We start from the raw sequence: 21,000 nt of genomic DNA on the forward strand, positions 1-21,000 counted from the left end.
TATTAAACAAAAAATATATTAGGTATACTCATAAATTTAACTAACATTATTTCAATATATTCAATAAAGGTCGCCTAAATAAAGTATATTGTGAAGATTCAGTTATAACTTTAAGTTTCAAAACTTTAAAACTGACAGATGTCAAATAAAATGAACGGTTTAACAAGTTGTCATTTGTGCGATTTGAATTAAACTTGTTTTGTTTTCTTTGTTCAAGTTGTTGCATTTAAATAAATAATGAAGTCATAAATTTAACATATTTTTATTAGAATTCAAATAGAAACTTTTTAGAAGAAATGTCACAATGACTTCCGAGGTAGACACAATAAAAACAAATGATCTTTTACATCGACGAAAGTTGAGGCTACAGCAGGTTGTGTTTTAACATGATTTCGTAAATATAGAAATGTATACAAAAGTTATTAACTTTTGAATACTTTGTAGGTTCGGGAACAATCAAAAGAAATTGCCAAGAAAATTCGTGAGCGTGCTAAAGTTGAAACGTTGCGGCAAGAAAAAATCGTTGGGAATAAGAAAGAAAAAGAATACCTCGAGTGTCAAAAGCAATTTATTAACAAATTGCAAGAAATTTACACAAATGGTGTTCAAAATATTGGAGCGGGACATAAGAATGCATCAGATATTAATCAAAAAGGTACTTTCAATGATAAAACAATGTCACAAAAATTATTTTTCTAATAAGCTGTATTATGTACCACCGAAAAGTCAAGACTACAAATATAACAAATACTTGAACACATTTTTATACATAGACTACTGCCAGGTTCAGAATGATGTTTCTTATGTTATGAACGTTTAATAAACATTAATTCTATTGAGAACCTACCTAGAAACTCGAAAGTTATTTTTTTAAGGGTAATTTTACAGTTTTTACTTGTTTTAAATTGTAAATTGCCATGTGAAAATTAGCATGATACTAATCTCAGGCGTGTTTATCTCTTATATAATCTTTAAATACAAGAATATATCTTATTGATCAATTTTGCCTTAACAGAAGCTTGAATTTTTGTGTGGGTAAATTTAAGTTGATTCAAGTATTTTATTATAGGAGCGTAATACTTGCTCTTTGTAGAATAATTCTATTTTTTATTTTGAATTATTCTATTAAATACTTCCAAAATAAATTGAACCAGTAAATTAAGTACATCTTTTTCATGTTTGTAATAACATAAAAGTAATGAACTATTTTTACATACAGTATTGTCAGGTCAAGTTAATAATAGAAATATTTAAACAAATTGTTTATATCCATGTTGAATATTTTTGTTTGTATCTTTCTTAATAAGTCTACATTTTTATTATTTAAAAATGTAGACTTATTAAGAAAGATACTAAAATAAATGTAGACTTATTATGAAAATACACAAACAACTTGAACAATTTATAACTAATTGTTTAAAATATAATACTAAGATATATGATATAATTATTATTCATTTGTTCTTAGATTATAATGTGAAGATTGATAAGTCTAAATTAAGAGGTAAAGAAGCAACTGCAGAGCTGAGAAGGAAAAAGCAAGAAGTATTAGACAAGAAAAAAGAATTGTTAGATAGAAAACTGCAAGCTAGGTACACATATTATATTTGTAAAAAAATACTTCTTGAAATGTTGTATACTTTAGATATTTAGATCATTTTAGCATGCATGTTATATTGTCACTCTTGAATATTGTTATAGTGCTCCACTGACTTGATGCCTTGAGTGCTGCACTGATCAGTGGACCTGACATATGGGTGTCTGTATAGTACATACTTAGTATAGTATTATGTGGCAATGCATAACGCAGATGGTCAGTGGAGGTCTGTAACCAGTTTTAATAAATCTAATTCAAGAGACCTCTTAACACAACTTCAATTATAACCCATTTTGGATTTTAGGGAAGCAGCTAATGAATTGAGTAGGGAAAAATCAAGTGCAATTGCTAAAACATTTCAAATAACCAATAAAGATCCTGATGTTGCAACTGATAACAAGGAACTTAATATTAGTCAAATTGAAAATTCAACAGAACCTGTCAAAAAAGTAGACATGGCAACACAATTAAATTTAAATGACCCTCTTTGTGATGGACAGTCAGATATACCATTATTGGTGTTGCCAGAAACTGAAAGTCTTAAAGACATAGCAAATGATGTAGCAAAAAATGACCGAAGCAGGAGACTAAATCTTTTTGCTCTAAGTGATGAAATGCCATCTAGCTTACGAGGAGGTTCATCCGCCGATCAACAGTTTAACCAGCAAAAACCATCCCTTACTCTAGTTTCTGAGTATATACAAAACAGGAGACTCCGCTTAAGGGAATTTGACACAAAATGTTCAAAGAAACCAACAGATGATTTGCAGAACATTAAACAAACCATACAACGGACTAGAGCTTCAAAAACAGAAGGTAGTGATTTTAATAATATATGCCAAGTTCTGGATGATCAAGCTGTCTTTGTTCCAAATTGGAAAGCAGAGCCCAATTATCAGTTTTGTTGTCACAAACTAGTGAAATCTTCTATTCCTCCTATCAATAGCAGAAAATTTAAATCAGTTGTTAATAATTCCATGAATAACAGTAATGAAACTCCAAGAATATTTCAAAGAGATACATTAAAACAAATTTATCAAGCAAGCATAGTTGCTTCAAGTAATTATAATATGAGGACCTTTAGACCAACAGGTGACAGAATGGTTATTTGTTGGTTCAGTACAAAAACTTATAGTATAATAATTCACTTGCTCATTTCAGACAATTCATTAAGTTTAGTGTTAGATTATATTATTAGATGTAACTCGTGTAGCCTGGATCATAAAATAGATTGTAAGTCAAAAAAATATTTATTAAGGAAATAATACATGGTTTTTTGATTATCTTATTGTCTTTATCTTCCATATTTTATTTTATAATTTACGTAATATCTCAACTAATTCCATAGTACATAAACATAATGTAGTTTATGTATAGTGCATATATATATATAGTTTAGTGCTTGAAAATTATCATTTCAATGTTTTCATATATTATGTAAACAGATATTTCTCTATAAAACAGATACATTTACTATTTAATTTAAAACATGCATCTATGGTATATTATTAATGCTAGTTTTATATTTATAATATTCCAGGTCATGCTAATAATAAAGAAAATTCTGTGATAACAAGTACTGATACTGCAATGAAGGGTTCAGTTGTTATGTACAACCATGCAACCAGGAATACTAAAACTGTGCCTTGCTATAATGAAAATATAGTTGTTAGAGATCAGAATGATGACGATAATGCTTTTACAAAAGCACAGAAAGAGGAAACAAATGACAACTTAAATGTTAAAGAATTGCAAAACAAAATAACACAGAGAAGAAATAGAATTGCCGTAACAAAGGAAAATGTGGAGAAAGAGTATAGGGATACATTGGCTTTTTTAAATTCTATTCCTAAAGACATGTCCAATAGACCCATTGTAAGTACCCAAACATTAACTTTAAATTATTTATATTAAAATGTGTTTTTGTTATGCCAATTCAATCCTAACAAAAATTTATTGTAGAAAGAGGCTTACATGGATGAAAATCGTCAGCAGCAATTAAAAGAGAGATATCAAAAGAAATTACAAGCTGAATATAAAAATATACAGAGTGAACATACAAGACGCAAATGCAAAGTAAGTACTGAAATTTGCACTAATGGCTTCATTTAACAATATTCATTTTGCAGAAGATCAGATTATTCTTAGAAATAGTTGCCCATTTGTCCTTTACAATGGTAGATTTTTTTGGTGGACAAAATATTTTTTTTGAAAGTAAGGTATTCTTTTGATAATGGCCATATTCACTTTCTATTCGTTTTTCTTACCCATATTTTTAAGATCTGTTGTTCATTGAAAAAAAAAAATGTTATTCTGGGCAAATATATTTAAATTTTTATATAATTTAATAACAGTTTCGAATTCATAGCAAAAGTTATACTTTTACTATTAATTCAAGATACTTTGTTACCTACACCAATCTACCACTGGCTAATTTTTTCTTTTCTTATTTTCCATCAGCATGTGAGGTCCAATATTCAAAGCAGGTCAAAATCTCCAATGGATCAATTTGAAGATTGTAATAACGATATCCAATACTCATGGATGCCAGTACCTGATGCAGAAAATAATCTAGGTATTCACAATATACCCAACCATGTAAAACACGGTAACAGTGTCAAATTTAGTATGGATAATGGCTATCATGAATATAGATCAGGACGTAAGCATACACCACCTACAAAAGACAAACCTGTTAAAACTAAATTACCCAAAAATAAATATGTAGAAGCGTTGGTAATAGAAGAAAATGATGCAGAATCAACAGGATGCTACTCCATCACATCAGATTCCAGTTCATTAGAAGATTTGAATTTAAAAAGAAGACGCAAGAAGGAAGAAACTTCAGAGGGATCTGAGAGGAATTTATCCAATGCTGACAGAATTGTCATATACAAAATTCTTAATTCAAAAAATGACAAAAAGAAGAAATGCCACAAAAAATCTAAATTAGTAGATAAAAATCATTCATCTAATGGCATTATTCAAGACCCTATTGAAGAATGTCTAGGTAAAGGTGACAGCAAAAAAACCTCTGAGAGTACCGGTAAACCAGACAACATTATGAGCAAAGCATCATTTGAACAGTTAACTGAAGGTATGTAGCTTTGAATAGTAGATTTTTTTGTATGCTATTCATTAGCATGAATGTTGACTCTAGGCCTTATTGGCAAACTCATATTTGTTAATGAAAGAGACTAATACATACAGACATAGCCTGGCTAATTAGCAAGTTGAGGTGGTAGTGGGCAGGCCACATGGCTCGCCGAACGGATACGCGCTGGAGCCTTAAGGTTATGAAGTGGAGACCACGAGCCGACAAGTGCAGCATTGGACGTCCAAAATGGGCAGTAACCATGTTAAGGTCGTCGGAACACGCTAGTATCAGTCTGCTTCCGACTAGTTTAGGAAATCTATGAGAGAGGTTTATGTCCTTTAGGTAAGTTTAGCAAAGTTTAGCAGTTGTCGTCTTGAAACCTATGGTTGGAATATTGGCTATCCCTGTAATTTTAAATATTTATTATTATCAAACGTAGTAATTCAATTATCATGTTTGATAATATTAATATAATAATTGGTTAATAATAATAAAATAAATACAAAATAATATTAGTGATTTAATAAACAAGTGTTTATCAAATAGTAAACAGCCGTAGAATTCTATTAGATGACTACAGACAAAAAAATCTTCTGTGAAAGTAATACTTAAATATAATTTACGATTATTGCTGACAGTTACTTTTTTATTCTAATTACTACTATTGTGGTTTTTTTTTCAGGAATTTACAAAGCTGTCAATAATAATGGGTAAGTTAATATTTTATATTTTTTCCTCATGGCCCTTGGCTTATTGTGCCATTCCTTATATTAATTCTTACTACACCCACAGGCAGGTTTATAATGAAATGTGTTTTTACACTACTAATACTCAAGAATGGTATTTAGCAGAAGAGCGAAGACCTTGGTGGTAAATATAGTCAAGAAATTGTTTTCGTTGATGATGATTTAGTTTAGCTTTTAAGTATAGAATATTAGAAATATTACTTGAATTATTTCACTTTCATAAAAAGCCTGCAAATTATTTATCTATATTTTCGAATATATTTAAAACTTTATTTAGAAATTGCATTACTGTACCATACTATAGAAATGCCATAATTTTTACCTCACCATCAAATTTAAATAACAAAAAAGTAACTAATGCACCTTAGGGATATGTCTATATAATATGGTTATAAAAGTAGCAAAATATTTAAGTGTGCACGGAAGTGCAAGTCGCCTCCTGAAGTATGGTGATAGGAGAGGGCACAAATGACAAGACTTACACGAGATATTAAAGAACAGACGTCTTGACGTTTGTCTACTTCTCCCGACCTGCTATACATATCTGAAGAGGTGTTTGGCACATAAGTGCACACTATATAAATTGTGTACATGTTTTTTTAATATTTTCATTGTAAAAGAATGTAGACAGAAATGGATAAGTAGATAAATTTAGATAGTTTTCGCTATAAATCCAATAAATAACAAGGAAATTATCCAAATTAAAAATAAATACTAATTTATAGTTACATACTAACATAGTTGTTATAATAAATTACTAAGAACATTTCTAATTTGGAAATAAGAATACAGAACTAAAGAGCTTTTTTATTTGATTAGATTTCGACTTGATGTCAAGAAATTATTTTCAATTGCAAAATCTCAAAAAATTTATTAATACACCCTGCAACAAGTTGCCCAGGTAAATGATAAAATAATGTGTACTATTCACTTAAGCATGTTGCCTTGGGACATAATGTGATGTGAATGTGAATAACAACTTAGTAATCTAACTTGCTACATAGCCATTAAAATGGTAACTTCATAATGTTTACATAATGGTAACCGCGTAGACTTGCAAAATAGTTTATGTAAAAATTGTAGCACTTATAACTCTCATTTCAATCTATATGTTATTAATTTAAAGTATGAATTACTGATTAAAATAATATACTTGTTTAATTCTGTTAAGGGACAACATGAATACATTACAATTCAGCGAGAATCCATCAGAGAATAAACTTCCAAATGAGGGAGACACACCAAATCATAAGACTTGTTCTTGTGCAAAAACAAATATACAAGGTATTATTATAATATTTACAATTAGTTTTTATTACAAAATAAATACAATTACCGTAGTTTTTTTTTGTTTAGATGTAATTGTTGTTTTTCCTTTTTTATTTATTATTGAGATTTATAGTTTTCTTAGCATTAAAGGTGAATATGTATGGCACGACTGGTATGTTTTAGCTTTTTTAAATTAAAACTGTATTTACAAAAAAGAGCTATGCGGGCTATTTACGACATTAAAACTAGATATTCCCTGAAAAATGTTGAATGTTTGCTTCTCAGGACTTATTCAATTCAATAACATTATTTATGTACTAAAATTTATAATCTTACATAAAAAGTATTGATAGACACATAAATACATGAATACAATAAATAAAAATAAACTTGTGACGCCGAAGTTATACCTCAAAAATGTTAATAAATCCTTCATAACTCTGAGGTGTACGCATATTAAAGTTCCATTAGATATCTCAGCTCCAATTCGAAGTTTTAAATCTAAAATTATTAGAGTATTTTTAAATAAATCTTATAGCGTTCAAGATTTTTTGGATGATCGAAATGCGCGGATATTTGTTTGTTAACTCAGTAACATAGTCGATATTATAATATTTACAACAAGCATTGTTAAATTTCATTAAAACAAAAGCTACTGTCGGATTTGTTGTCGGCTGTTCTCAGCAGATCAGCATTCTGAGCCGGTTTTAGCTTACTACTGCTCATAATGTTAAATTAATCTATGATTCAAAATGTGATATGATTCGAAATTTTATCTTGATAATATTTTAATTTTAATTGAATTGGTTATTTTATAACTTACACATAATTTATTGCAAAATTTATTTTACACTTTTTTTAATTATGAAGACTTAACGTTGATTTTTATTTTAGATGTTCAAACTAACACTATTCCAACTGAAAGTGGCTCTACTGAAAGGTAACTATATATTTTCTTTAATTAAAAATTTAAGGATTGTCTAAAGAGATTTCCTCGAGAGGTTGTACTTAATTTTGTGAAATATACTTAGATATCTGTGACATTTTTTAGTCTGGAGTTATTCTTATTAAGAAAAACATTGAAATCTGTAGTACTAACAGAATTTTTTGTTCCCTGGGAAACAAATAGGCCTTAAGACAACACAACTAATGTGAACAAGTACTACGATCTTGTTACGAAATTACTACGAATAAATTCATTGGGAATTTGAATGCTGTTCATATAACCTGTTAAAGTATTTAGGCATGTAAAGAGTAAAAATATTAGAAAATTCCTTGTCCGGGCTTCCAAAGTTTGCAGTATAGAGATTAAAAATGTATAATATGATCGGTAAAGCTAAATGCCAATGCATTGCAATGAGAGCTACTTAAACTGCTGTACGAGTCGTTAGCCTAGAGTACAGTACCTAGCCTCTCTCCCTACAACGCGATGGACCCGGTACCCACACAGTAAATCCGTGGTATACCCAGATGTTACGACGCTATCAGCCGACTGTTTCTAATGATAATATTGGGTGTATGACTTAAAAGAGTACTGTAGAATTTTTTAATAATCTTTTTAGTTTAAAATATTTTTATAGCTGAGAATTCCCATAGTAGTGGAGAGAGGGTTATCTGTCAGGTTATTCAAATTAAACTTGGCTCTAGTCCTTAAAATTTTCAATTATTTTTTAGCATAAAATTATTAAAAATTGTTTGTAAAAGGAGATGTAAAATATATGAGAGCAATACATCAGTTATTCGTTTGTTTCAGACCTATTAATTTGTGTGATGCCACGAAATTGAGCATCCCAGAGACACAAACTATTCATTATCCGTCAGCAGCAACATCTACGTCGTCGATAAAGGCAGTCATCAATGAAGATAAAACGCAACTCTCGGATGATGGATATATTAAATTAATTGACAAAACTGCTCAGGAAAATGGAAAATTTTATGTTGGAACGACAGGATTCCTTAAAGATGAAGCATATGAAGTTATAATACAACTCCGGAAAAAAGAAATAAATAACATAGGAAACACTAAAAAACACCATGATGCGGACATCGCAACGGAACAAAATGCTAATGTATCCTCGCAGAATCCAGTTGCATCGGTACCACACGAAGTTGAGAGAAATGAAACAAGTACCAATGCTGTAGTTGATGGACAAGTGAAAGAACCGATTAATCCTTCCAAAACTCAATCGTTTTCTTCTAAATTATCTGACAATCATGTTTTGTCCGCGAGCACTCGACAATTGCCACAGAATGTCACCAGTCATACTGAAGAATCAAAAGTTGATGACGTATCGAATAAAACTAAAAATGCGATTTCAACGTACACGCAAACAACAAACTCTCCAATTCACAGACCAATATTCATGCACATGAGTTCATCCACATCTACAGCATACATGAGCCCACCGGAGCTCATTATGCCCAGATTTCTTAAAAGAGATTACTCTCCATCCTGTGATGACACCTATAACTCGATGAAGGAATCGAAGCATACTAAAAGTTCTAATTGTAATTGCAAACATCGTTATAAAAAGAAGTCATCACAACATATAAATTTGTTCCAAAACTATAAAAAAATAAATCATAGAACAAAACATTCAGCTACACCGCCTAATACAGCTACCAGTGTTAGCGGCGTAAAAGACATTTACCATAACTTTTATGAAACCACACCAGATAGCATTTCTTCTGGAAAATTTGGAACATGTAGCAAGTGTAAAAATTGTCGGAGGCATAAAAAACAAAATAAAAACGTTAATGTTCACCACCGCAATAAACCGAAAACACAACTTCACGATGTGAATAATGCAACTGATAAACACATTAAAAATGTAAAATCTAATGAATTAAAAAGGGCTAATAAGAACTCCTTGAATCCTATTGTAAAACAGTATGTTAATAAACTTCTAGAACTTAATAAAGAAGGTTTGAAGACCGTTGATATATTAAATGAAGAATGTAGTTCTGTGACAACACCTAGCAGCTCTATTATCAATGATTCTCTTAATATGAACCCTAAATTATTGACAAATAAAAAAATCTCACTGGAACAAATTAAAAATATTTTAAAGGAAAAAATTATTAATGAGTACAAGAATATCGAGAAAAACAATTCAGTATCGAACACATCAAGAAACAATCAGTCACGAAAACATTTAAAATCAAATCCGAAAGCATCACGAAGAAAACAACTGCATAAAGTCAAATCATTGAAAATTTCAAGGAAAATTCTTAAAACTAATGAATTTCCAAAATATCACCCTACTTCGTCGAAATCAAACTCTACAACATCTTCATTTAGAAATGATACAAGTGATCATCAACCGGTTATTTCGCTTACAAAAGCGTCCAGCCAGAAAAGTTCTATGTCAGTTCGGAAAAACGGCCTAGTTATTAAAACTCAAAAAAGTGTCCACGATACTAAACCCGAATGTAACTTTTCTGCATTAAAATCTAATTGTTTACCTAACACAGATACTGTGTCCATTGACAATGAACCAGTTGGTTATCACAACAATCATGATGTAATTCGGCATCAACCTGCACACATTTCGACTCAAACAAGCATTGATAGTGAACATAATTTTATGAAAGTCGCCGAAGGTAAACTTCAAAATATGGAGAAAATTGCAGACTTGACTGAAAAGTGTACTAAACGCTTATCAAATCTTGCCAAGGTACTGGAAGAGGTGAGAAAAAATAAATCTTTAGCCTACAGCCAAATTACATCCTCGGAGTCCACATCCGAATCCGAATCGGAACGACTCAAAAAAAAATCTGTTGACAAAAGCCTATCCCCGCTCGCAATCTTTTCTGAAGTTCAAAGCCCGTTAAATCCATTAACTCCTCCAGCTATAACTTCTGATGATGATTTGAAAAGAAATGGAACGAACAACTTCATTCCATTACTGTCTGATATTCCTAAACCCATGGAATGTAAAACACCTAAACCCCAAGTTATCGCAAAACCCGAAATGATAAATAAGGAGAAAGAAAACTTTGGTACAGAGAGTTCACATATGAAATTAAGAGGTAAACCACCGCCGGCTTTATCTCGAATATATTTGAAAAATGAAGAAGTTATTGTACCTCATGAGCTTTCCACTGTACTTGAAGTGGATTCGCCTATGAGTTTGAAATTTAAAAGTCAATCTCGGAATGATATCAACACGGAAGTTTCGAAAATTTCAAATACGAGCTCTGAGTACTTCGCCACGAAAAAAGATTATGAACCTAATATAATGTCTCAAATATCTGGAAGAGAACGACTTAATCCAGACTTAGTGAACGCTAATAAAAATGGCTCCGAAAAAAATACTGAAACCCTTACCAATGAAACTTCCGATGACTCAAAATTACAAATGATGGATTTGAAGCAATTCAACGAAATTATGCTAAAACCATTCATAAGCATTCGTGAGTACACAAAAAAACAATATATGGATAATAACAATGAATCGTCTAATAACGGAGATCATTTGAAAGAAATATTAACTAATGACGATTTGAGTTCTTTCAATTCAGAAGGTAGTCTACCAGATGTTATTGCCGAATTGTTGAAGAGGAAAATTATCAGCGAACCTTTTAAATTCGATACACCGTCCAATGTTAACACGAGTACATTGTCATCAGAGTCTACAGTGTCCTTGTTGACTTTGTCTAATGTTGGAAAAGGGAAAAAAAAGTCAAGTATACTATTTCACGGCAAAAAAAATATTGCAGAAACATCAGATACCTTGAGTATTTCGTCCAACCCTGATTTAGAAAACGCTTTCCAAAAACTAGGCATGGGCTGGGCGTCGTCAACGCTCAAGAAAACTAAAGAACGACTCGCTCTTTCTTCGTCATCAAATACCTCGAGCTCTAGTGGAGTACAACTTCGCAGTAAAATTTTAAATAACCCTTCTTCAAATGGAGATTCAACTTCGTTGCCGTCAAATTTTAAGTCGCCAAGATTAGATGTGAATACTGATGATGTTTCTCAATTACCTAAACAGCAAGCTAAATTGTCTAATTCTATGACGGTTAAAGAGTTTCTTACGACTGAACTAGCGAAGAAAATAACTTTTTCAAACAAGTCAACCAACAATTTAACCGAACCAGAGTTTGTTTCTCTTTATGAGACTAAAATGCCTGAAGAAATGAAGAAAATTATAGCTTGCGAGGGGGACCAGAGCGGCAACAGTATCAATAACTGCACCAACAATAGAGCACGAACATCGACCCCTGTACATATTTTTAAATCATCGACGTTTCAATCCAGTTCCAGTTCTAACACATCAAACGGTTTATTTAGCAACGTTGATGATTTGTCGTCAGTAAAAGTGACTTCAAATTCCATAAGAAATCATTCCACTTCTGACAAGGATGACTTAACCATTCCAAATTGTATGTTAAAAATATCAAAACAATCCGATTGTAGTAAGAGTGATTAATCTAAATAAATTAACAATAACATTATTTTACGAATATAATGTTAAATGAATTAATTTAGCTTGGACATGTTAACGTTTTTTTCTTGCGAGATTTATATATGTTGAAAATATATTATAATATTTATTAAAATCTGTGTATTATTTCTACTGACATTTTCCAACTATTTATTTGACTTTGAAAATTACCCGTGTTCTCATAGCAGCAGGTAATATAAGTGAATATAATAATATACTTTCATATGTAACCTTCGTTATAAATCGCAAGAAAGTATAACAATCTTATTTTAATCAAATCTGATTATTGTTAATAAAATTAAGCTTTACCTTTTTTTCATAAATGTGATTGGAAAGAAATGAAACCTCACTCATTAAATGAAGACGAAATCATAGTGATTCCAAGACGCGACTGACAAGACAAGACCACGCTGACTGGGATTACCAAATTTGAAAACTGACTTTTATATACACTTCTCCCCATAGTCTACATGTAAACACTCGAAAAGTAGTAAAGTTGATAGTTCGCTAATTTCCGATATGATAAGGTGACTTTGGAGGTCTTTCATGCTTTTGGGGACTTTTCGAATATATTCGTAGTTTTGTACAGATCCGTGTGATTTATTGTTCCTGTAGTTGTTTGAACATGTTCAACAAATACGATAATTGTTTTGCGTGTCATACTATATTATCTTAATCCGGGCCATGTCTTTAGGTCCTATGTATGTACTGGTACTCTAGCACTACTATTATTTTATTACAATTTATTTTATGTAATAAAGATTGAAAAAAAATGTTTAAAACATGGAGAACAAATTGGATATTTAACAATAATATGACAATGAAGTGCTAACTGCTGCTATCTAAAAAATATGTGTGATCTATGTATACATCTGGACTACATAGAAATCCTACTACTCAGTAAATGTAGTTAATACTTTAGTTGGACATTGGTTTTGTTGTTAATACAAGAACTCCTTATTTGCCCAATATAACAGATTGTATTTGTTTCTGATATTTAAATAATGTTGATTGATGTCTAAAATATTAGTGAATGAATATTTGTGTAACAAATTAACATAAGAAAGTATTTTCCGAGTTTGTAATTTTTTCAAGTAGGTGAAGTTCATCACATTGTATGTATCAAAATTTTGTTACAAGTTCAATACGAAGAGCTTTCCATAATAAGCCAACACTTCAACTTTATGTGAGTACATGGATATTCAATCATGATCATTCCGCTAAAATGTGATTGTTATTATGAAAAGTATATGATATCTTTTGATACATAGATAAATTATATCTTTAACAATGCCAAGCAAACAAAATAAAAGTCTTTACAAATATTGATTTGTTTAATAAATAATTTACTTCTTAAAATTAAACAATGACATCACAAATCAATAATGAATACACTAGAGGTCACAAAAAAATACATTTTGTGTCAGTTTTGTTTACATGCTAGTGATCACAGTAAAAGAGCTTGGCTCTTAATACTAAAATTGAAAACTAATAACTGAGTAATTTCAAAGAAATAAACTTGTCCCTTGTGAATAAAATGAGATTGATTAAGTGAGATTTCAATCATAAGATTAATTATGTGAGATTACTTCCGAGGTAGCCAAGTTTAGACAGTGTTTCAAGCAATTTTACTAAAAAGTGACACAAGAATGTTATTCTGCCTTTTCGTCTTTAAATAAATGTTTTTTTGCTAAAGCATATGCTAAACCTAATGTTAACGCAGACACAACTGTGCCTTGGGCAGCCACACGAAGTTGCATCAGATATACACTTGTGCTCATTTTACCCCGGTTCTTGAACATATAAGCTCCATATCCACATACCCCAATAAGACCAATGATGCCTGTAAAACAAAAATTTAATTTAATATAGCTGACTAATGTATCTTAATTATTTTCTAACATTTACTTGATTTATCACCGACACAATTAAAATTTACAATTTGCTTATAAAAAAAATTGCTCTGATGGCTGCTAGTAATTGAAAACTACAAATTCTATTTGTTAAAGATTTTGATTGAACAAAATAGTAGCCATAAAAACATATTATGTACTGACTACATACTGCAATTTATTTTACAATTTATTTGTGTAATGAAAAAATTATGTGTTAACATGTAAGTTTCTATTTTTTTTATAAACAACAATACCAAAAATATTTTTAAATTTCAAAATCAAATTCTATTTGCAATCCAAAAAAGTACTGGTTTGTATCTACATATTATTTTAAAAACTAAATTTTGATTATACTATTTATTACTCTTGAATTTTTAAGATTAATGTACTGCACACTAGGATTCAAAATGAGAATATTACCTATTATCATAAATGGAGAATCTTTTGATTTTCTTGCTAATTTATCAGCTTGAGATTCCTCTCGGTAGTCAAATACAGGCTGCGAATTTGCCATAGTGGATGATTTCAGTTCTGAAAAACAATATTTTCGATCTTAATGATATATAATAAACAAAGCAAAAATATTGATTGCTGCAGAAATCTGTTTTGCACAATAATAAATACGTTAAATAAAATTATTTATTTGTGAATTCATAAATACCGTAAATTTGTATCACCAATTATATAATTTTTAAAATTATTTTTACATTGCATCACACGTCCATCACCTAACCTTGAAAATTTTTAATGTAACATGTAAGTCAATGTCATTATGACACAGTAATAAAGGTTTTTTTTTGTTATACAAAAGCAAAGGTTATTTTGATCAGTAGATCAAAACAATCTATGCTTTTGAAGATCTTTTAGTAATATATTTACTTACGTTTTGAGGATAAAACGAAGCACGTATAACTTCACTAAACACTAAATACAATCAAGTATTTTTAAATTCAACATTTACTAGATAGAACAAATACTGGAAAATTGAATTTCTTCGCCTAAAATATTAAAGAACGTAATATTGTTTCTTTTATTTTTCACCTCGACGCCTGGTTATAGATCTCGCAAAACGTTTGGATATAAAAGCGTGTATGCGAATACGCAGCGCAGAAGCACAAAGAGCACAAAATGAAATTTTTCCATAGCTAAATGTTCAGTACGTTAGTTCTATTGTTATGTAATAAATTTTCATTGCAATTTTTATGATGATTTTAATGATGATGATGATTTTAAAATAGTTACACTGATTCTCTGCATCTGAAAATGAGTTCAACACGAATGGGAGTCCAAAAGATTAAAAACAATAAATTCAAAGTGTACATGTCTTTTATTTTTTTATTTAAAACAGAGTTATACAAAAATTGCCAAAATATAGTGTAAAAAATAATTAAACTTTCTTAAGATTTGTTATCCCTAATAATATACCCTTATCAATAAAACTATTACAGATATATTTTATTCGCTATATTTTTATATATATCAATATACTTAACCTGAGTTTTTTAATAAAAGGTACATATTTTAGTTCCTATAAGTAAGCATAAATTATCCACTACCTATATAATATTATAGATAAGCGAGGATCATTAACGTGTTCGCTTTAAAAATAGCACATAGCTCTATGTACGTTAAGTACAGATCTTTTGATGGAGGTTTGTCATATAATTATTACAACTTTACTATTAAAATATAAACGTACGATAAAAATATTATAAAACTAAGTAAAACAAATATAACAATATTGTTCTATCTAAAATGTAATATTTGTTTTACAATATCATTGGTCCCGATTTTATATGATTTAAAAATAACTAAAAGTTCGATAGAATTCGATTAATTTCCTTCTGCAGGAACCAGGTTAATGTTAATTTTTTGTGACGTGACTTTTTAAACATTCTTTACGGGAATATTTCATTATATACCATAATTTGAAAAACTGCTACGAATAATATCTTCGAATTTCAGCCAATATACATTCATAAGTTGCTTCGTCTATAATAATGAATCTTTTGGCCCGTCTACTAAAATAGTAAATATCTCCAGTGTATATGTCAAACCAAAGTGCATGAATATGTAGATCATGCTTCTCTAACCGTTTCTTTAACATCCCGTAAGAAGCCACATTTTGTAACTGTTGCAAAGTGTTGACCTTAAAAATAATTAATGATTTTGTCAAAATTTAGTTCACATAATCAACTTATTATTTATTTAGAAACTAGGTACTTGTATATAAACTACTAACCTGTGATAGTTTATCTTCGATACAAAATTTATTTTCTGGATCAATATAAGCAACAAATTTTCGTTGAGGAGTTTCAGCCGTAAAAAGCATGGGCTTGTCAAACTCTCCATTCATTTGAACAAATTTTTCTAAACTTGTTTGACCATGTGTACATAACCATGACTTAAGTGGAGATATTCGTCTCTGCTCCTGTGTGGTATAAATAACAACATTTAATTTAGACCTTGAAAGTAATTAGCAGGTAAGCAAATCTAATTGAATTTATAGTAATTTAAATATTAAATATGATAAGATCGTCGTCATTTTTATCTTTGGTCAGTGTTTGTGAAACGGCTATATTGAGATAATAATAACCAATTACAATCAAAGCTTTAAAAACTTTAACAAAGACCTATTAATATAAATATACTAACAATGCTAGATTCTTCTTTACTTTTTAATTTGTATAAAAGATTCATCGCTTTGCAGTCGCTGTGCCCGCAAACTATAACATGTCTTATGTCATTTATTATGCAGCCGAGCTCCAACCCAGCTGGTTCACAACTTGTCATTTCGTCTACGAAATGTTGAGAATGCGGTATAAGATTTCCAGCGTTCCGAACTGTAAAAAAAATGTTTAAGCAATTACATAAATACATTATTTTTATAAAGAAAATCTATTATTAAAGGAAATTTACGCCAAATTTTACATAAAGCTTGGCTCTCCTCACAAGACTCCTATATATTATCACATATTATCGATCTTAAAACATTACTATATTGATCATATTTGCGTTTTTGTATATTTTGCAGCATTTTAAAATTCAGGATGTAAGGAAACAAAAGACATAAAAGTTACGTACCAACGAACATGTCTCCTACACTGGTTTCCGTAAATCTCGTGGGAATCATTCTGCTATCCATGCATGTATAAAAAATTGCTTTAGGCTGAAATTAAAAAGTTTTTATCATTAATTTATGGTCATAGAAGTTTTGAAAAGTGGCTTTATGGGTAATGAGCCGTTGTCTTTATATTATTTATGTTAATGTACCTGTCATTTTTGCCGTATGAACGAATGTTAGGTTTGTCAAAAGTATTCTAGTTTCCTATTTTTAACGACTTATAATAGTAAAAATAAATAAAGGACTATTAACTTCATTAGTCAAGATTAAAGGAACTGATGTTTACATAAATAGGGTATATTTACGTTCAACGAGAAGCAAGGTTAGTGACGTTTTATACTTACAACTGGGTGATCTTGTACTTCTTGAAATTGTTTTACCATACTTGCACGATCTAGTACTCGGTACCTCATAATTCCTCGTAGTATCCTCTCCATTTTATAAGTGACTAAAAATTATGTTTACCCAAATTATAATATTTAAAGCTTATTTACGAATGGGAACAAGCATTGCTTTACCCTATGTTTGACATTACTGACCTTCATTGGCTATGCTTATCAAAGTATACTTTTAAGATTCATTGGTCGTCTTAAAATATAAATACGTCCTTTAACTTTTATTTCGTATCGATATATACCAAAAACATTTTTATGTTGCCCATTATCTATCCTGAACAAATTAAAAAAAATATATGAAAAGATTGTAATGAAGTTGATATTTAAATATTATTTAAATTTCTTGTTCTAGATGAGTGTTGAAAATCCTATGGGGGATGGAACAAAAAATGAGAGTTCTGTCCCATTCTCACCTAATCATAGGTTTCTAGAGCCAGTAAAAGCAGTAAAAACAATTACTGACATGACAATATGGGAGAAGTCTGAAGCCTACATGGAGTACACAGGGTTCATAGCCACCCTAAATGAAGCTATAAAAGGAAAGCCACTCTCTGTTGATTGTAAGGTATCTGAGAATGTCACAAAAATTTTGAATATGTTAGACAAAATTGATAAATTAATTGATAATTGTCCTCCTATTGAACAACCACAAAGATTTGGTAATGTTGCCTTCAGAGAATGGCTTTTAGAAGTTAAAAAAAATACAGTGTTGTACCTACAGGAGGCATTGGATGAAAATATTCATGTAACTATACCAGAAATTAGAGCATACCTTGAGGAGAGCTTTGGCAATGCCACACGTATTGATTATGGAACAGGGCATGAAATGTCTTTTATTATGTTTTTATGTTGTCTTTATAAAATAGGTTGTCTTGTCCCAGAGGACAATGTTGCAACTGTATTTATGATATTTAATAAATACCTCAATATTGCAAGAAAACTCCAGCAGACATATAGAATGGAACCAGCAGGTAGTCATGGTGTGTGGAGTCTTGATGATTACCAGTTTGTGCCCTTCATCTGGGGCAGTTCACAGCTTGTTGATCAACCCAGAATATACCCGCCAACAAAGTTTTTAGAGGATGAAATAATTGATAAATACTCAGATGAGTATATGTTTCTGTCATGTATTAAGTATATTAAAGAAGTGAAGAAAGGTCCATTTGCAGAGCACTCAAATCAATTGTGGAGCATTAGTGCCGTTGGCTCCTGGTCTAAAATTAATCAAGGTCTTATTAAGATGTATAAAAAGGAAGTTCTGTCCAAGTTTCCCGTAGTGCAGCATGTCCTATTTGGATCATTACTCCCAATACGTAGATTTCAAATACATCACTAATTTCAAATTGTTTAAGCTTTTTTCCCTATCCAGTTGTGTGTAACCTAAAGATTGTTTTGCACATAAATAATATTAATGAGTTGATTTTATGTATTTCTTTGGTAAAAACAGTATTAATATGTTACATTAGGTATGATGTGTAGATTTATTTGATATATATGTTAAAATGTGATATTTGAATATTTTTGATATTATTATTTAAAATTGTTATTAATAAATATGATGGCTTTTTTTGAAAACTTAACTAAACTTATTAATTTGTAACTTGCTTCAGAACCTTATTAATATCTATATGATCTTGCGGTAGGTATACTCACAGTTTAAAGATACTTTCTAATTTATTTTGTTCTAGTGCACTTATATTATTGTACTGCAACCTAATTTGGGCTTTATTTTTATACATTTGTCACTGTTTTTTTAATTTCAGATATTCTGTTAGTGGCAGATGGTGATAAAATATTTTTATAATCGAGTCACTGTTTTTAATTTTTGGTTAAGATTTTTACAAATGTTTGTAACCTAAATTTTTTAATGTTGGATTACATCTTAGTATATAAATCCTTTTAAATAGGACAGAATGTCTCATTATGTCTGGTATAAAAGAACATTCGGATTTCACTAAAAATAGAATAACAGGGCAAGCAAAAAGGTAAAGACCTGAAAATAAGTTTTAATTAAAATGTGGGATTAATAAAGGACAGAGGCAGTATGCAATTGGAGCTTAGGATTTAACTTATTTTTATTTTGGAATTTAAACAATAAATATGTATTATAGAAATATTTTTTTGATTAATATGTGTAAGAGTTTTGGTGTAACCAAAAGGCATATTTTTAAAATTTCAAGAAACAGTTATTTTGAAAGTACAATATCATTATTAAGTATCCACTTATAACAGATTTTACTTCAGTTGGTTTTAAAGGGAAATTATACTTTATTATAGTAAAGTTGAGACTATGGGCAATAGCTTTGTTTTATGGGCTTCAATTTACTCAATCATCATGATTTCTTTACGTGAGATGAGTATTTCAGATAACCTTTCGCCATTTTTTCTTTTTAAATATGGCGAAAAACAGAAACACTTGTTGGTGTACATTCACTTAAGAAAGGTGCCATTCATAATTTTCCATCATATTTTTTGACTATTAAAAACAGGGAAGAATGACTGGCAATGTATTTTCCTAATTTAGTTAAGTTTAGTTAAATCAGTGTGATTTAAATAGAAATAAACTCATGTATAACATGAAATTAACTTTTGAGATAACTGTTTCAATAAACTCATGAAAAATATAAAATGCCTGTTAAAGTAATAAGTGTATGTTGTATTTACAATAAATTAAAACAATTATTGCTTCTCAAAGTAAATACACAGATATCTATAAAAAGTAGTTATTGCTCAACTACACTTAACATTGCTATTACTTTAATAATCATATAAGCAAGATAAGAATTAAAATTCTATCAATTCAAAGAATATCATTATATATAATATCAAATGTTGTAAATTGGTATATTATTCATGTGGCCTCAGGATAATTGCTTTATTCCTTTCATAAAGACTTGAAATAAATAAATTTTCTTTCATTATTCCATACATTCAAGTATACCTTATAAATGCCTTTGGGGCACTTTACAACACAACTGTTATAAGTACATTCTTTTTAAATTTACATAATTTGATTTATAATTTACACCATTAGATATAATCACAATCTAGAAATTACTAGGTCTAATGCTCATTAGCCTTTGGTATAACATTTCCAGTTATCATGTTTGGCTTAGATTTATTAAAGTGATTATTGTAAAGGGTATAGGCCATGCCGACTGTTAAGGCGCCGACGGCTAAGCCTTGAGAGATGACCCTGAACTGCATTAGATATACGCTTGTGCTCATTTTCCCACGGTTTTTATAGGAATACACGCCGTATCCCACAGCCGCTGCCAATCCTCCCAGTCCTGAAAACATACAAGTTGGAGTTAATCGATTTGTCTTTGAGTATCTTAAAAGGTTCAGTATTTTATTGAAAATCGAATTAATTTTCACGGTTAATTTCATTTTCATAAGATGAAGAATTTTGAAAGTTAAAATCCAT

At 30.0% G+C, this 21,000-nt stretch overlaps 4 protein-coding genes across 8 annotated transcripts; 2 read left to right on the top strand and 2 right to left on the bottom strand.

The window, feature by feature from the left end:
• The first annotated feature begins 209 nt into the window (after nucleotides 1-209).
• On the top strand, nucleotides 210-12,228 carry ana1 (anastral spindle 1). 2 transcript variants are annotated; one of them, XM_068772619.1, is made up of 12 exons: nucleotides 210-373; nucleotides 445-655; nucleotides 1,469-1,592; nucleotides 1,902-2,413; nucleotides 3,138-3,472; nucleotides 3,560-3,673; nucleotides 4,058-4,694; nucleotides 5,377-5,404; nucleotides 5,487-5,564; nucleotides 6,612-6,724; nucleotides 7,604-7,649; nucleotides 8,463-12,228. In XM_068772619.1, the coding sequence occupies exons 1-12, from the start codon at nucleotides 305-307 to the stop codon at nucleotides 12,142-12,144; spliced, it is 5,949 nt and encodes a 1,982-aa protein (XP_068628720.1). In that variant the 5' UTR covers nucleotides 210-304; the 3' UTR covers nucleotides 12,145-12,228. The 2 variants fall into 2 exon arrangements, with proteins under 2 accessions (XP_068628720.1, XP_068628721.1); XM_068772620.1 differs by lacking the exon at nucleotides 5,487-5,564.
• A 1,283-nt stretch (nucleotides 12,229-13,511) lies between these two features.
• LOC137929286 (HIG1 domain family member 1A, mitochondrial) lies at nucleotides 13,512-15,816 on the bottom strand. 4 transcript variants are annotated; one of them, XM_068772149.1, is made up of 3 exons: nucleotides 15,812-15,816; nucleotides 14,475-14,586; nucleotides 13,512-14,002 (listed from the first exon to the last, which is right to left on the bottom strand). In XM_068772149.1, the coding sequence occupies exons 2-3, from the start codon at nucleotides 14,566-14,568 to the stop codon at nucleotides 13,812-13,814; spliced, it is 285 nt and encodes a 94-aa protein (XP_068628250.1). In that variant the 5' UTR covers nucleotides 14,569-14,586; nucleotides 15,812-15,816; the 3' UTR covers nucleotides 13,512-13,811. The 4 variants fall into 4 exon arrangements, with proteins under 4 accessions (XP_068628250.1, XP_068628252.1, XP_068628249.1 ...); XM_068772151.1 differs by lacking the exon at nucleotides 15,812-15,816 and adding an exon at nucleotides 14,938-15,098 and having other exon boundaries at nucleotides 14,475-14,585; XM_068772148.1 differs by lacking the exon at nucleotides 15,812-15,816 and adding an exon at nucleotides 14,716-14,818 and having other exon boundaries at nucleotides 14,475-14,585.
• A 28-nt stretch (nucleotides 15,817-15,844) lies between these two features.
• Nucleotides 15,845-17,709, bottom strand: CAHbeta (carbonic anhydrase beta). The gene is made up of 5 exons (XM_068772154.1): nucleotides 17,523-17,709; nucleotides 17,139-17,223; nucleotides 16,710-16,897; nucleotides 16,297-16,485; nucleotides 15,845-16,203 (listed from the first exon to the last, which is right to left on the bottom strand). The coding sequence occupies exons 1-5, from the start codon at nucleotides 17,613-17,615 to the stop codon at nucleotides 15,994-15,996; spliced, it is 765 nt and encodes a 254-aa protein (XP_068628255.1). The 5' UTR covers nucleotides 17,616-17,709; the 3' UTR covers nucleotides 15,845-15,993.
• On the top strand, nucleotides 17,338-19,958 carry LOC137929287 (serine/threonine-protein phosphatase 2A activator-like). The gene is made up of 2 exons (XM_068772153.1): nucleotides 17,338-17,500; nucleotides 17,926-19,958. Exon 2 carries the CDS (start codon nucleotides 17,926-17,928, stop codon nucleotides 18,907-18,909), a length of 984 nt encoding a protein of 327 aa, XP_068628254.1. The 5' UTR covers nucleotides 17,338-17,500; the 3' UTR covers nucleotides 18,910-19,958.
• Nucleotides 19,959-21,000: the final 1,042 nt, after the last annotated feature.

The sequence above is a fragment of the Battus philenor genome, unplaced genomic scaffold (genome assembly GCF_028537555.1).
Source record: "Battus philenor isolate CCGP_79_NKW_IND1 unplaced genomic scaffold, ilBatPhil1.0.hap1 SCAF_5, whole genome shotgun sequence".
In the NCBI taxonomy this organism is placed as follows: domain Eukaryota; kingdom Metazoa; phylum Arthropoda; class Insecta; order Lepidoptera; family Papilionidae; genus Battus; species Battus philenor.

Excerpts from the sequence above, each read along its gene's own strand:
- LOC137929286 (XM_068772149.1), bottom strand. The coding sequence starts at position 14,568 with ATGGCAAATTCGCAGCCTGTATTTGACTACCGAGAGGAATCTCAAGCT. Across the intron at positions 14,003-14,474 it reads TTCTCCATTTATGATAATAG|GCATCATTGGTCTTATTGGG; the intron begins GTAATATTCTCA and ends TTTGTTTTACAG.
- ana1 (XM_068772619.1), top strand. The coding sequence starts at position 305 with ATGACTTCCGAGGTAGACACAATAAAAACAAATGATCTTTTACATCGA. Across the intron at positions 374-444 it reads GAAAGTTGAGGCTACAGCAG|GTTCGGGAACAATCAAAAGA; the intron begins GTTGTGTTTTAA and ends AATACTTTGTAG. Across the intron at positions 3,674-4,057 it reads ATACAAGACGCAAATGCAAA|CATGTGAGGTCCAATATTCA; the intron begins GTAAGTACTGAA and ends ATTTTCCATCAG.
- CAHbeta (XM_068772154.1), bottom strand. The coding sequence starts at position 17,615 with ATGGAGAGGATACTACGAGGAATTATGAGGTACCGAGTACTAGATCGT. Across the intron at positions 17,224-17,522 it reads AAGTACAAGATCACCCAGTT|CCTAAAGCAATTTTTTATAC; the intron begins GTAAGTATAAAA and ends TTTTAATTTCAG. Across the intron at positions 16,486-16,709 it reads GTAAAGAAGAATCTAGCATT|GAGCAGAGACGAATATCTCC; the intron begins GTTAGTATATTT and ends TATACCACACAG.
- LOC137929287 (XM_068772153.1), top strand. The coding sequence starts at position 17,926 with ATGAGTGTTGAAAATCCTATGGGGGATGGAACAAAAAATGAGAGTTCT.